Here is a 13,026-nt window from a genome sequence, read left to right as displayed (position 1 = left end):
TTCCGTATCTTAGTAAATGGAACTCAAATTATAACTAAGTAGAGAGACACACAATCTAATGGAGATACACCCTCTACGCTTAATAGCATACGTCCATGAACTATGTCTAGCTTGATAATCGGATTTAAGAATTATCTGTCCGTGAAATTTTCTTGGTTCAAGAGATTTTCTCAGGAGCGATTAATGTCATCTTCACATCCAAGTCTTGAAGGGGCTGTTGATGCAGAAAGAACAGAAACCCTCCCTTCGGACACGGTGTTGATCGTGGGTGGTGGGCCAGTTGGGTTATTGCTTGCGACAGTACTTGCTTTTTATGGGGTGAAATCTCTCTTGCTAGAGCGAAATGAAACCACCACAAAGTTTGTAAATCTGCTTGAAACTAGCTGCGGAAATTGACCAGAACCCAGATGGCCGAAGATGGATCTGACCAATGCGCGGTCCATGGAGATATTCAGGAAGCTAGGTTTAGCTGATGGTTTGCGAGAAAAGGGTGATATATGGCAGCCACGATGCGGAATGAGAGCTGATTATTTCACACCAGGTGTTCCATCCAATATTCCATACACAGTACTTTTTTCGAGCGGATTGAGTCGTGAAAATGCAATCACCCAATGGTGGCATCCAAGCGTCGATGAGTGTCGGAAGCAGACTAGGACACGAAATGACGGAACAAAACCATTGGAGCCGTACCAAAGAATTTCCCAGGCAATCTTTGAAGCTTGGTTGAAGGAATCATGCGATGCCAATCCTTTGATAGATCTTCGATATGGAAACAAGGTTGAAACTGTGCAGAGTGAAGGGGAAGATGTCAAAGTAACGGCGGTAAACTCTCAGACAGGAAAGAAGGTTGATTTTATATCCAGATACGTTGCTGGCTGCGATGGAAGTTCCAGCAAAGTGAGGACAGGGCTAGGAATTCCCTTGGATGGGGGACCAATTCCAGGATTTGCATTGCTTGTCCACTTCAAGTCCAAAGATTTGGCTCGACTTCAAAAACAAGGCCAGTTCTGGCACATATTTTTTGTGAAAGAAGGCGGAATCGGTGGAGCTATTATTGCTCAAGATGAAGTGGATACTTGGACGACACATCTTTTCCTCCCACTCGATGCAGATCACAAGAGTATCTCGTCCGAAGAAGCTGTATATAGTGTCCTGGGAGGAATGGGAGGGAGATACGAGATTAAGATTGATGAAATCATCGTCAGGTCAACCTACAGACCAAATGTCGCAGTATCAAGGAGTTATTCCGCCTTGAATGGTCGAGTGTTCCTTGCCGGTGATTCTGCACACCAGAATATTCCAACAGGAGGATATGGAATGAACATGGGCATTGGTGATGCTTATGATCTGGGTTGGAAGGTAATGACTTCAACGCCACTGTTTAATTTGTTACTGACCTAATGATAGTTAAGCGCTGTGATCAATGGTCACGGTAAGAGAGGATTGTTAGACTCGTACGAGCTTGAACGCCGACCAGTCGCATCACTCACCGTAGAGCATTCCAAAGTTCATAACGATGCTCATGGTGCGGTTGGAAACCTTCTACTTCCAGATGCAACCGTTATAGACCACGATACCAAAGAGGGAGAGGCTCTGAGGGAAAAGATTAGCCGGCATTACCAAGAACACGATGGGGAGAATAGAGATTTAGGAATTGAAATGGGCTTCCATTATAAGTCTCCCATTAATATACCTGATGATTCTGCTCCTGCACCTGTGTGGACAGCATCACGCTATATGCCAACCACTTGGCCAGGAGTGCGAGCTCCGCATGTATTTCTCAATAACGGCACGCCGATTTTTGATCACTTTGGAAAGGATTATACCTTGATTGAGTTTCCGTCCACCATCGACTTGGGGTCAAAATACATTATGGACGCAGCAAAGGAGAATAAGTTTCCGCTGAAGCATATGGTTTTGCCTGGAGAAGATAACGCGTTCAACATTTGGGGTAAGCACCTGGTACTTGTCCGGCCAGATGGTCACGTCTCTTGGCGAAGTAATATCATCCAAGATTCAAGCTCCGCAAAGAAAATTCTCAACACTATAGTGGGAACTCAATATGGTGTGGTCATCGAGAAGATAGCCTTCGAAGGTTCGGGGTCGGGTGTAGTTTCGACCCAGAGGGAAGGGTTTGTTTTAGAGAAAATGGGAGATTTGCAAAAGTAGAATATGATTATAAACTGCTGGGACACAAAAAGTTATTACTGAGTAGAAGAAGTTATAATTGTATGCACATTTGATTATTTGGAAATGAGTAAGTTGTGATGATCCACTTTCCTATTGTCAGGTAACAAATGGACCTCCTTCCCCCTTTTGTCCACGTGGTATTTATTAGCTTTGTAATTCTTGCTTTGCCATCATGGACACCAAGGTGAGATAGAATTATACCAAAGAATACAATCGTCATTTCCATTTCGGCATGTGCGGTTGATATTAAATCCAGCCCCACAAGGAATATGCATGATTGCCCAACTTTACATCATGGTAGATCTGAAGACCGCGAGGCCTTGGGAATGATGGAGTTGAACTAGCACAATATTTCAGCTCAGTGAGAGTATAATTCGCCCATGATTCTTTGGTCTTTGGAAAAGTCCCGAATTCCATAGGGGTATGCTGCTAGAGGCCTCATCAGATTCTCAGGCTTCTATCACTAACCCCGCTGTAGAGACCTGTTTACGCAAACAGCAGACAGTGGAGAAAGATGTTGAAGATCAATCAATTGCATAAGTATTACATCTCTCTGCAATAAAAAAATAAGCCCTGTATTGTATTACATCTCTCTACAATCAAAAAAAAACAAGCCCTATATTATGCTAAACTGCACGTTCCCAGCCTTTCCAGCCCCTTGAAGATTTCTACCACCATAAGTCTTGGTGCGTCTGAACACAAACACAAGCTCAGAGTTTCATTGTCTCTGCAGTGTTAAATGTCATACCTGGTGGCACTTTAAGCCACTGCTTTGTTTCGGCATCTAGCAGAGTCTCTTCGACATTTTTCCATGCGTTCCGAATAATGTCCGCCTTTTCCTTTGACCTAGGTGTAATATTCACCTCAAAGTCTACCGGCTGCACAGCTATTCCACCAACGAAATCATCAATATCGACAGGAACAGGAACTCCATTTTCATCGATAACCCTTTCAAAGTTATATGCCCAGAGCATTCTGGCCATGCCCATGAAAAGCGATCGCTCAGCAATGTGCATACCCTGGCAAAGACGGCGACCCGATCCAAAAATCCAGTTCTGACGCTGATTTCCATCCTTGTTCGTTGCAGATTCTTTCTCACTTTGGAAATCGTTTTCAAAACGGGTGGGATCGAAAACACGAGGATTAGGGTTCCGCTTCGGATCCATGTTCAAGGTCCTGGAAAGCCAAACTCATCAGTCCTTGACAAATAGCAAAAGATTTGCGGGGATGCTGATTTCTCACCAGCGGCGGCAACAATTAAGAATAAAGCAGAAGCATACCAGTTATTAGGCACTATTGTTGACCCATTGGGGATTTTGTAGCCCTCGTACTCATCATCTTGAATATTGGAGTGTGGTAGACCAATAATTAAGGTTGGCATCCAGCGTATAGTTTCTTTGACGCATGCTTGAATGTACCTCAAATTCTCGATATCATCTAGCGTTGGGAGCCGGTCTGGACCAACGACTTGATCGATTTGTGCTTGTGCGGTCTTTTGTACTTCTGGAAACATCATCATTGCTTGAATGAAACCTACTAAGGTGCCCGATGTGGTGTCGGAGCCTCCCTCGAGCAGCGATCCAGTAATGTATGCGGCCTGTTCATCCGAGAAGCCTTCGTTCTTCTGGGCCTTTAGAACATCGTAGCTAAAACAAGGCTAAGGCGATAATTAGTTGGGTACTCTGAACGAGTAATAGGAAGTTTACATGGCATGTTCCATCTTTGATGCGGTTCTTTGTGGACATCCAATTCTGCATATACAAGTCGAGCTCCTTTTTTCCAAGTTCCAATGCACTCTTGTACGCTGGAGCAAGGAACGTTGGTAGATTTCGAAGAATGGGATATAAGTCCAAAATCTGGGCGCTGCCAGCTGAGACAAGTTTGCCCCATTCCTCAAAGTTCTTCATCTTATCAGTACGTCGAAAGATATCTATTGAGAGCACATACCTCGAAGAACTTAAGCAACCGTGGATCATGCTGTGAAGTTGTCCTATACCCAAAGACCATTTGTGTAGTAAGAGAAGTAGTATATCGCCTCACATGTTTACGGAAGCCTTTTGGATCGTCCAAGAATGCTAGCATCATATCTTTGTTCTCGAGGTCTTGGTATGGTATGTAAGCCACTGCTGTTTGAATGTTCAAAGTATTATGCATCATCCTATGGACCGACCGCCACATTGGACCATATTTCTGAAGAAAGTCAGTTCAATTCTACTGATATCTCTTTACAGTGGTTCGCTTGCTGCTACTTGCCATGGTAACAAATCTCCGACCTTCGCTTACTACATCTTGACCGAGATATATATCTGGCCTAGAAGAGTAGATGCTGCTTTTCTTGTCTAGCAGATCTTTGACAGCTGTAGGAGTTGATAGGACGATGTACGTTTTTGTTCCGAGAATGAGCGAGTAAATAGGCCTTTTCATCAGATTAACGAGTGCTTGCTTGCATAAAGTGGATAGAGGTATACCCATATTCTTCTGCCCATTTCTGATATTGCAAATGAGGCCGCTCTTTTGGTATCTAATGAACGTAAGCATTTTGAGCTACATCAAATCAAGGGGTATTCATACTAGATGAAGGTTCCCAAGGATAGGTATAGTAGGTGGCCCAGGAGGTAGATCTTTAGACCTTCTTCCTACCCGAAGTAATGTGATAATGCAATAGAGCACAAGAGCACTTCCAGCGGCTGTAAATAGCAATAAGATTGAATTCATTGTCACGCCTTGCCAAACTCAGAATGAAGAGAAGTGTAAAGCTCCAAGATTGTGTTCCGCAAATTGCGGCATATCCTTTGGATTATTATTTATTATAGATCCGAAGAGACAAAAAGGATTAGTCCACTTCCCCGCTTTTGTGAGGGTCAAACATGTGTCAATGCATTATCCCAGCTAAAAGGATACCCGGACCCGGGCAAAGATTGCCCGGAATCCGGCGGAAGGATAATCTCAGCCGTTCCGACACAGAGGGAGAGAATTGAAGAATCAGAAGCAAAATCCGTTGATCAGCTCACCCCGCTGATCGTCGCAGTTCATTGTAAGGTCTCTGGTTCAAGACTGATAGAACCATCCCAGATGACCACTTTCGAATCGTAAAAGGACTCGAAAAAGTCAGGGTTCTGGAGAAACCGTATCGTATCATGAGCCGGTATTAAGGAAGCATTCTATATCTCGAGCGCTTTGGGAAAGTAGTGTATTGTAATGAGGATTTATCCGAGTAGATGAGATCTGGTCCGAGCACGTCGATCCATGTTTCGGTAATGTTATGCTAAGACTAATGGGCAACTGAAATCGTGCAAGCTGACTGGAAAGATGACAGTGGAACCCATAATATATATACATTCAGAGGAAACCCATTTAAGAAAGTTTTGATAACAGAGATTTGGGGAAAGGGTATCATAGACGGGTACACTAGCAAAAGACAACGAGTCCTCGAGCGCCTACAACCACGAGGGCCTCCTTCATCTGTGTCTACTGACCTATCAAGTTCGTCGCCATCAAACTCAGAAGTGGTGCGTCTTTCCCCTCAAACGTTAATTCGCACGTCTAGTGGTACAGAGGTACGACTTCTAAACCCCGGAGATTCCGGCTCGTGGCCACAGGGGTATTTGAAGTGATAGCTATCCAGAAATTGTAAAGAAACTACTTTGCTCTTCACCAAATTCGTTTTCTTTGTCTGGAGGCAGTTGTCAAAAAGTTTGAAGGCGCCATATCTAGCGTTGGTGCTAATTATATGTAGCTAGGTCGGTTTCCCATCGTCAGCCTGCAAAATATGTAACTCATTAACAGGTTCCTGATTAATAATGAATACATTGACTCTGTTGGTATCATATGATACTGCGGTAAAACACTTCGTACTAGCTAGTAAAAGGTGGTCTCGTTGGTTGGTTGGTTGTTCTTGATGTTTGTTTAGAAGTGGAAGTGGGAGACGCGACGAGGTGATGACCTCTTGCTGACTAAGCCACGCCAAGTCACATGACTAGAAAGGTCGGGAGACAGCCCTTATCCCAACATAACTAATCATACGAATATGTTAAAAAAGTGCTATATTTTATAATTGTGTATTCCCTAACGGTTGCGAGTCAGGTCGAATTTGAAGGGTGTTCACAGGAGCAGTTGAAAACAATCGTAGAGTTTCTCTCATACATCCTTCGAGATAGGGAAGATTTGACGTAGAGGTCTGCATCTAATTGGTCACAAAAAGAAAGCTATTGCTGGGTTCAATTCAGACTAAAGACGGCTATCCCGTTCAATCTTACTGTACATTCAACGCCCATCAAGGTTTCATGTGGTATAGAGTACAGTAAGTGCTGACATCTCGATTAGGGATAAAGTTCGACGGTGCATAACTTTGCATAACCTTTGCACCTTTTCAAATCCCATCCCAAATGCCTCCGCGGTCTGATGCTGGATAACCCGTACGCCTTGTATCGAATCGCCTTATCGGCAGTACGGGGTACGAATATACACAAACACATGGTAGAGTTACACTCGCGTATAATAACGCTTTATGCGAAGTATACGTATTTTAAGGTCACAGTATGTTCTACTGCAGCCTCGGGAGGCTTACTTATGCTTATTTTGTGGCGCGGGCTGACCTATAATAGGAACCAACTCGCTGGACCAGCCAATAATAATGCAGATGAAAGTCAAAACATGAGTAGTAAGCAGCAGCTCCACTTAGTCACACTCCGTATCGCCCTGCTTTCTCTCTTCGGATTATTTCTCGAATCTCGATACTCGGTACTGCTGAAGGCTGATGAAATGTCGAAAACAGCCATACCGAAGGTTATGGCATGACATGGCATGGCATGGCATGAGCTCTGCTTCTCCAGTTCCGGGGATTTTGAGGAATCATTCGTGTGGATCACGATTACATACGGAGTAAGGCTTTCGGCAACCTTGGCATGAATACCTTCGTTTATCAAACGCTCCCAACAGCTCCTTTCTCACATCAGCCTCTAGCAGAATCCTACGAGCTGGAGTATATGCAGGTCTGCATACCTCGTACCTTATATACGAAATAGGCCTGATAGAGACTGTAAATTGATGAAACCAAGCCATCAACCAATCAATAAGGATATTTTAGGAGGGGAGGAGGATGTTATCCACTAATTATTTCTAAAAATACCTACCTTACCGTATTATAACCACCAACAACAGCCCCACTAGAATTTTCAAATTATGATTGGATGGGATGCCGACAAACCAAATCTTGACAAGAATTTAATGGCTACGCTGTCCCGCCCCGCGGCTGTCCGTCCTAAACCAACTCAACCCAAAAGCTGCTAGTTTCCACTGCTAGACTGTGGGAATCTTCACTAAGATAAGAAAATATTATCACGGCGCGTTCTGCAAAATGGAATGTATTGGAATACATGCAAGGGGCTCTCGAGTCCTGGCCTGTAAGGAATGCATGCAAGGGGCTCTCGAGTCCTAGCCTGTGGTTTCTTGAGACCAACATTTACGTCGTGAACTGTGCATGCTGAGCCTCCCTCGATATCGAAAATAACTTTTTATCGGCATCCTACAGAAGAGGGCGGATAAGGCGTAGCGTACTTGGCGTCCGTTGGGATGGCTTGTGATTGGTTTTCTGAGGTAGAGTATCCGCCAACTAGGAGCTGATAGCCTGTAATAGGGCATCTTGTCTCGTCTCGTCTAGTTTCGTCTCCTCCTTACTCGGAACTAGTCGTTTAACCATCCACCCACTCTCACTCTCACCCTCTCGCCCTCATCTTGAAGGGATTCTAGATTTGAGTCGCAAGCCAAATTGCTGGCTAGCTCTACCTAAGCAGTGGACGGCTTAACATTAGTTACCCTTTCCTTTCTGCAGGATCCTAAAATGGACTGGGATCCTGTTAAATTTAGGTGAGGTAACCCGTAAATGGGCTATCATATCAACCTTCATTCCTACGGCCTTGGCCAGTTGGCTTGCTTATATACTTATGTCACTACCCGCTAACATACCGTAAATTCTCAAGTGTCTCACTGTCTTTCCCACTGTCATTCTCTTTTCATTTTCCACAGTCTTCCTCAGTCAGTCCCTATCTTTGAGAAAGAAAAGCAACCGGCGCAATGGGGCCTTCACTTTCAGCTTGGAGCCCACCAAGGCTCGCATTTGCCCTACTCATTATCTGTTGGACAACATGGATTCTTTTTCCTAGTTCGGGAGAGAATGCGCTCCCTAGGTTTGGTGGGCATTCAAAGCTCCCGCCACCCCTCCCGGCGAACGAAACGTTTATTAGGGATATGTTGGAGAACGAAATTGATGGGCCGTACGATCTTGAGCCGCTGGCCGCACTATGCAGGAGCAAGGAGTATACTCCGGGACTTATCATAAAATGCAGGGCCTCGCCCGGAGGAATGGGCAATGTGAGGAATATGATGTTGAATTGCTATAGATTTGCTATTGAGGCTGGTGGTATGTGCACCTCTACGTTTGACTTGAATGTTAGCTAACAGACATCAGCCACCGGAGTTATTGTCCCACAGTAAGAATCCCTGGATCGTATCGAGTTTGAGGACAGTGGATTATTGTCACTGATAGCACAAGGTGCTGGGTGTAAAAGTTTCACAGCTCACAATCTTGCGATGCGAAGCTTCAATTCAAGATCATTGATACTAACCCCTCTTTAGAATCATGAAGCGAGGAGAGAGCTCACTATCCGACCTCTTCACCGGTATCGACTACCCATTCACGTACTTCTTCGACCTGGATCATTTCACCACCTCTTTCCGAGCAGCCTGCCCCCAGATCCACCTCTATGAAAGCCTAGCGGAACTTTCAGATTTCCCTTCCACCAACGAAGATCACGATGTCGATGCTCACACCCTCTCCCTCAAGCACCACCCGAAAGCCTACACCATGATCGACGAGCCACAATTCTGGCGCCACGAATTCTACAAATGGCTCAACGAGAACGTGCCCCCATTCTCGCGCTCCGAACCCGTCCTCGTCACCATCCCCATGCAACTCCTCCGCTGGCCCTTCAGCTTCGACAAGCCCGAGTTCGTCGCCACCTTTGGCAGGATCCTGCTGATCCGGGAAGACGTGCGCAGGTTAGCGGCTATGGTGCTGTACTCGATGGACAAGACCTACAACCTGAGTCTCAATCTCTCCGGGCCCATTCAACCGGACAAGTTCTACGGCGCGCATATGCGCACTGCTTCCGATGCGCTGGCGGTCGGGTGGCCGGGCTACGAGGAGCAGTCGAAAAACTACCTCGAAGCCGTCAGCGCCACGAACCTCTCTCTCGTCTACCTCACAACCGGCAACCCCGTCGACGCAGCGCGCTTCACCGCGACGGCAGCCACCAATAACATCACAGTAGTATCGAAGGACACGCTCCTAGCCGGCGAGGAGTTCGCGGCCGAGCGCGAGGAGATGAAGAACTTATCCTGGGACCACCTGGGCATGATCGATTACTACGTGCTGCTGCGCAGCAGTCTCTTCGGCGGCATGTTCCAATCCAGCTTCTCGTGGAACGTAGCAAACAAGCGGCACGTCGTGGTCGGCAACGGCACGTGGCAGGAGATCGCGCCCATGAACGCCGGCCTGGATACTTGGTATGATACGGAGGGCGCCCTGACGTACGATGGGCCGGAGTGTTTCAGGGATAATCTGAGTACGATTTATGGGTTGACGGATATGGATGGTGTGAGGTGGCAGTTTCCTATGGCGTTGTATCCTTGATTCCCTCCATTTGAGCCTTGTGCTTCTGCTACTAGCTACTAGGCGTAAGGGAAAATCTGGCTGCGCTGCAGTCTTGTGTTTTTAGACGGCGTTAGGAGGGAGGGCTCCTCGGATGAGGGGCTTTAGTGGGGGGTATATTCTTTCCCGAGGCATTTACATCAATACCCATGTATAGAACGCTTACTCCGTACTTTGTACCAGTTGTACTGTATATATAATACAAAGGGAATACACCTACGAGTATTTTCATAGAACAAAATCTATACCCAGAGCTTCTCTTCTACTTCCACATTTTATTTTTCTTACCTAAAAATATATAGGTAGAGACAGCAATCTAAAAAATCTACCTTTCCGACTAAAAAGTTCCAACTCTCCTCTCCAACATGAATGCACATGTTTTCATTCCCATTCCGGAATCTACACACATATCCCTGAGCCCATCGCCAGTGGCACCTTGGCCAAGATGCTTACCTTATATTACTGTACGCCCCCACCCCGATCCTACCCAGGGACCCGGCCGGGGTGCGCATTGCGTTTCACAATGTCCCAGCGGCGCAGTGCAGTGCTCTGCTCCTAAATATACATACCTCCACCGCCTAACAGTATTTACTGTACCAACAGTACCTAGGTATACCTATCCACTCGGCAGCCTACCTATCCCATGCACGCCAACATCCTACAGCGCTTCACGGCACGGCACGTACGGCAGGGCACGGGTCCCTCGCTTATTCGTAGGGGAGGGGATTCTATTCCTGGCGTTGGTTGGGACCGGAGCTTTGGGTTTACGAAGTAGGGTGTGATTATTACAGTATGGCGACATAGTACATACGTACTTCGTACTGTACGGTATAGTATTTGAGGCTTGGACTTGGTCGGTCTGGGCGTGGGGGTGGGTTTATAGAGGTGCATGTAGATGTGGAGCTGGTTCGGACTGTGTAGCTAACTACCTTGGGTATTTATTATACAGAGGGCTGGAAATGTTAGGCGATGAAGGAGAGGGCCCTTGATTACTGAGGTAGGTATGCTATGCTGGCTGGATTGTACGGAGTATCTGTACAGTAGGTAGGTGGTAGGGTATAGATTAGATTAGATTGAGGCGCGAGAGGTTTGCTTTGCTTGTAGATTTGGTCTGTGCGCTTAAGGGTATTCCTAACTTCCTGTTTTTATGCTTTGAGGTTTGAGCTCTCCTCTTCGTAGTTGTCCTGGTTAATAGAAAACCGATGGTAATGCTCTATCGAATCATGATTGTAGGCCTTTATGCTTTTGATATGGGAATAGTTAAATAGTTTCATAGTGGATAGGAAAGGGTATACTTCAATGAATATATGCTCTTGGCTTGGGCAGGAAGTATTTACTTATATATTAGATTCGTGAGATTATCTAATATGATACTACTCCAGCTAGTTTCAGTAGCTTGTCCGTTAATATAGGTTTTACAAGTGGTTCCTCCCTATCCCTTGGATCCCTTTCACCATTTGGAAGCATTGCTTTCAGATCAATGGCTCGGATGTTCGTATGTGGCCAATGCGACGTAGCACCCCATCTTTCAAAGATACCAGTCTTTATCTTCAGCGCAGCAGGAACCGCCCAACTAGCCGGCGCATACGCAACGTAGATTACCGACCTGATCTCTCGACTCGCAGGCCCCGGCTCCCCACCGTAGTGAATCGTCCGACTATCCCAGAGCACAAGATCTCCCGGCTCAGCGCACACCTTTAGGGGCTGACATCCCCTAGTCTTGAACCACTCCAGCTGCTGCGACGAAAATGGGAAGAAGTCGTTCTCAGACCAACTCCTCTTCTCCGTCTGTGTCGCGAAGAACTCCTCGACTAGATTGTGCGACCCCGGGTACACAACTAGACCCCCGTCTTCCGGCCCCGCGCGTGACAGGTTCACGAAGCCCTGCACACAGCAGCGACCGTCACGCAGAGGGCTCTGGTCTATATGTTCCCAGCTTTCATTTCTCGGCTTGTCGATTCGGTTCGGTAGCGTGACATTCAGAGAGTCAAAACTCGAGAGTAGCTCGTCGGTTCCCCAGAGATGCGCAAACGCGCCAAGGACACCGGGCTCCATGCGCACCTCCCACATGAAGCGCTCGTGGCTCACGGCGTAGTGTTTGAACAGGTTGAATTTGCTGTGCACAGGTAGGTTACTGGCGGTCCAAGTGCTGGGGTCGTTGATGTTGAGGGCCGTGCCGAATGATGATAGCCAGTCGAGGGACTGCTGGCGATATTGAGTTGCGCGCTCCGGTGGAATAGCGCCTTTTACTACATAATAACCGTCACGTTGTAAATCGTTTCGCCAGTCTGAAGTTTGGATAGAGGGCCTGGAGATGGTTGGTTAATTATGTTGAAAGGATGTTGAATGGATTTTAAGCACTTACGAGTCAATAACAGCTGAATCAGTTAATAGGACGGTTTGAGACATGGTTATTTGGGGGTTGCTCCGGGAAACTTGAGGACTGATCTGAGTATACGTCTAGATGAGTCTTTGCATTTGAATATGCATCTGACTGAAAGTGGAATATTGTACCCTGAGAGAGAGTCGAGCACAACGATGGGAAGAACCTTAAAACTTTGGCGGCGGTTAAGTCCGCCTATATGTCCTGTTCCGTACAATATTATACGAAGGTGGGAGCAAAGATAGGAGTTGAGGCATTTGACAGCACAGCGTGGGATGGTATCCGAAGTTCTGCCGCCGCACATCAGACATGGGGCGCTCGAGTAGATTCCGAAGCTCTGCCGCTAGAGATGAGATACTCGGTCATCATCCTCCAATGTAAGATACAAAGTCCTTTGAAATAGCCTGTTGTTAACAGTTAATTTGCGAAATAATCATGCCCCTGACACTTCATAGTGTGGTGGTCCAAGCATTTCCCCCAGACTACACTACTGAGTACCTCCACTGGGGTGACAGAAACTGTCCGCACCACCTGAATACCATGTGATACCACGCTACTCGTCAATTGCTGTTATGCGCCTGCTCTATGATACACTACTACTTTATGATACAACACAGTTCTATGATATGGTACGGCGGTATCATATAGCTATCTATCGATCATTCTTCCTACAGCCTGGCAACGCGTCCTATCTCCAACTGACTTACGTCTCCCGATATCCGGGATTTGGCCGCTAAGTAATCGA

The 13,026-nt window shown here is 46.4% G+C and overlaps 4 protein-coding genes across 4 annotated transcripts; 2 read left to right on the top strand and 2 right to left on the bottom strand.

Annotated features, from left to right (window-relative positions):
* Positions 1–102: 102 nt before the first annotated feature.
* apdD (FAD-dependent monooxygenase) lies at positions 103–2,169 on the top strand (the record flags this gene model as incomplete). Its single annotated transcript, XM_031145372.1, has 3 exons — positions 103–359; positions 408–1,359; positions 1,408–2,169. 3 exons carry the CDS (start codon positions 103–105, stop codon positions 2,167–2,169), a joined length of 1,971 nt encoding a protein of 656 aa, XP_031009592.1.
* A 731-nt stretch (positions 2,170–2,900) lies between these two features.
* On the bottom strand, positions 2,901–4,905 carry yanC_1 (Cytochrome P450 monooxygenase; the record flags this gene model as incomplete). The annotated part of the gene is made up of 6 exons (XM_031145371.1): positions 2,901–3,366; positions 3,471–3,847; positions 3,897–4,091; positions 4,138–4,380; positions 4,420–4,734; positions 4,762–4,905. 6 exons carry the CDS (start codon positions 4,903–4,905, stop codon positions 2,901–2,903), a joined length of 1,740 nt encoding a protein of 579 aa, XP_031009513.1.
* A 3,357-nt stretch (positions 4,906–8,262) lies between these two features.
* Positions 8,263–9,880, top strand: LHYA1_G000378 (uncharacterized protein; the record flags this gene model as incomplete). The annotated part of the gene is made up of 2 exons (XM_031145370.1): positions 8,263–8,624; positions 8,824–9,880. 2 exons carry the CDS (start codon positions 8,263–8,265, stop codon positions 9,878–9,880), a joined length of 1,419 nt encoding a protein of 472 aa, XP_031009581.1.
* A 1,380-nt stretch (positions 9,881–11,260) lies between these two features.
* LHYA1_G000377 (uncharacterized protein) lies at positions 11,261–12,307 on the bottom strand (the record flags this gene model as incomplete). The annotated part of the gene is made up of 2 exons (XM_031145369.1): positions 11,261–12,206; positions 12,264–12,307. The coding sequence occupies 2 exons, from the start codon at positions 12,305–12,307 to the stop codon at positions 11,261–11,263; spliced, it is 990 nt and encodes a 329-aa protein (XP_031009510.1).
* Between the last annotated feature and the right edge of the window lie 719 nt (positions 12,308–13,026).

Source organism: Lachnellula hyalina (genome assembly GCF_007821495.1).
Source record: "Lachnellula hyalina strain CBS 185.66 chromosome Unknown contig00004, whole genome shotgun sequence".
NCBI lineage: Eukaryota > Fungi > Ascomycota > Leotiomycetes > Helotiales > Lachnaceae > Lachnellula > Lachnellula hyalina.
The sequence above is the reverse complement of the archived record's forward strand: the minus strand, read 5'-3'. Positions and strand labels throughout refer to the sequence as shown.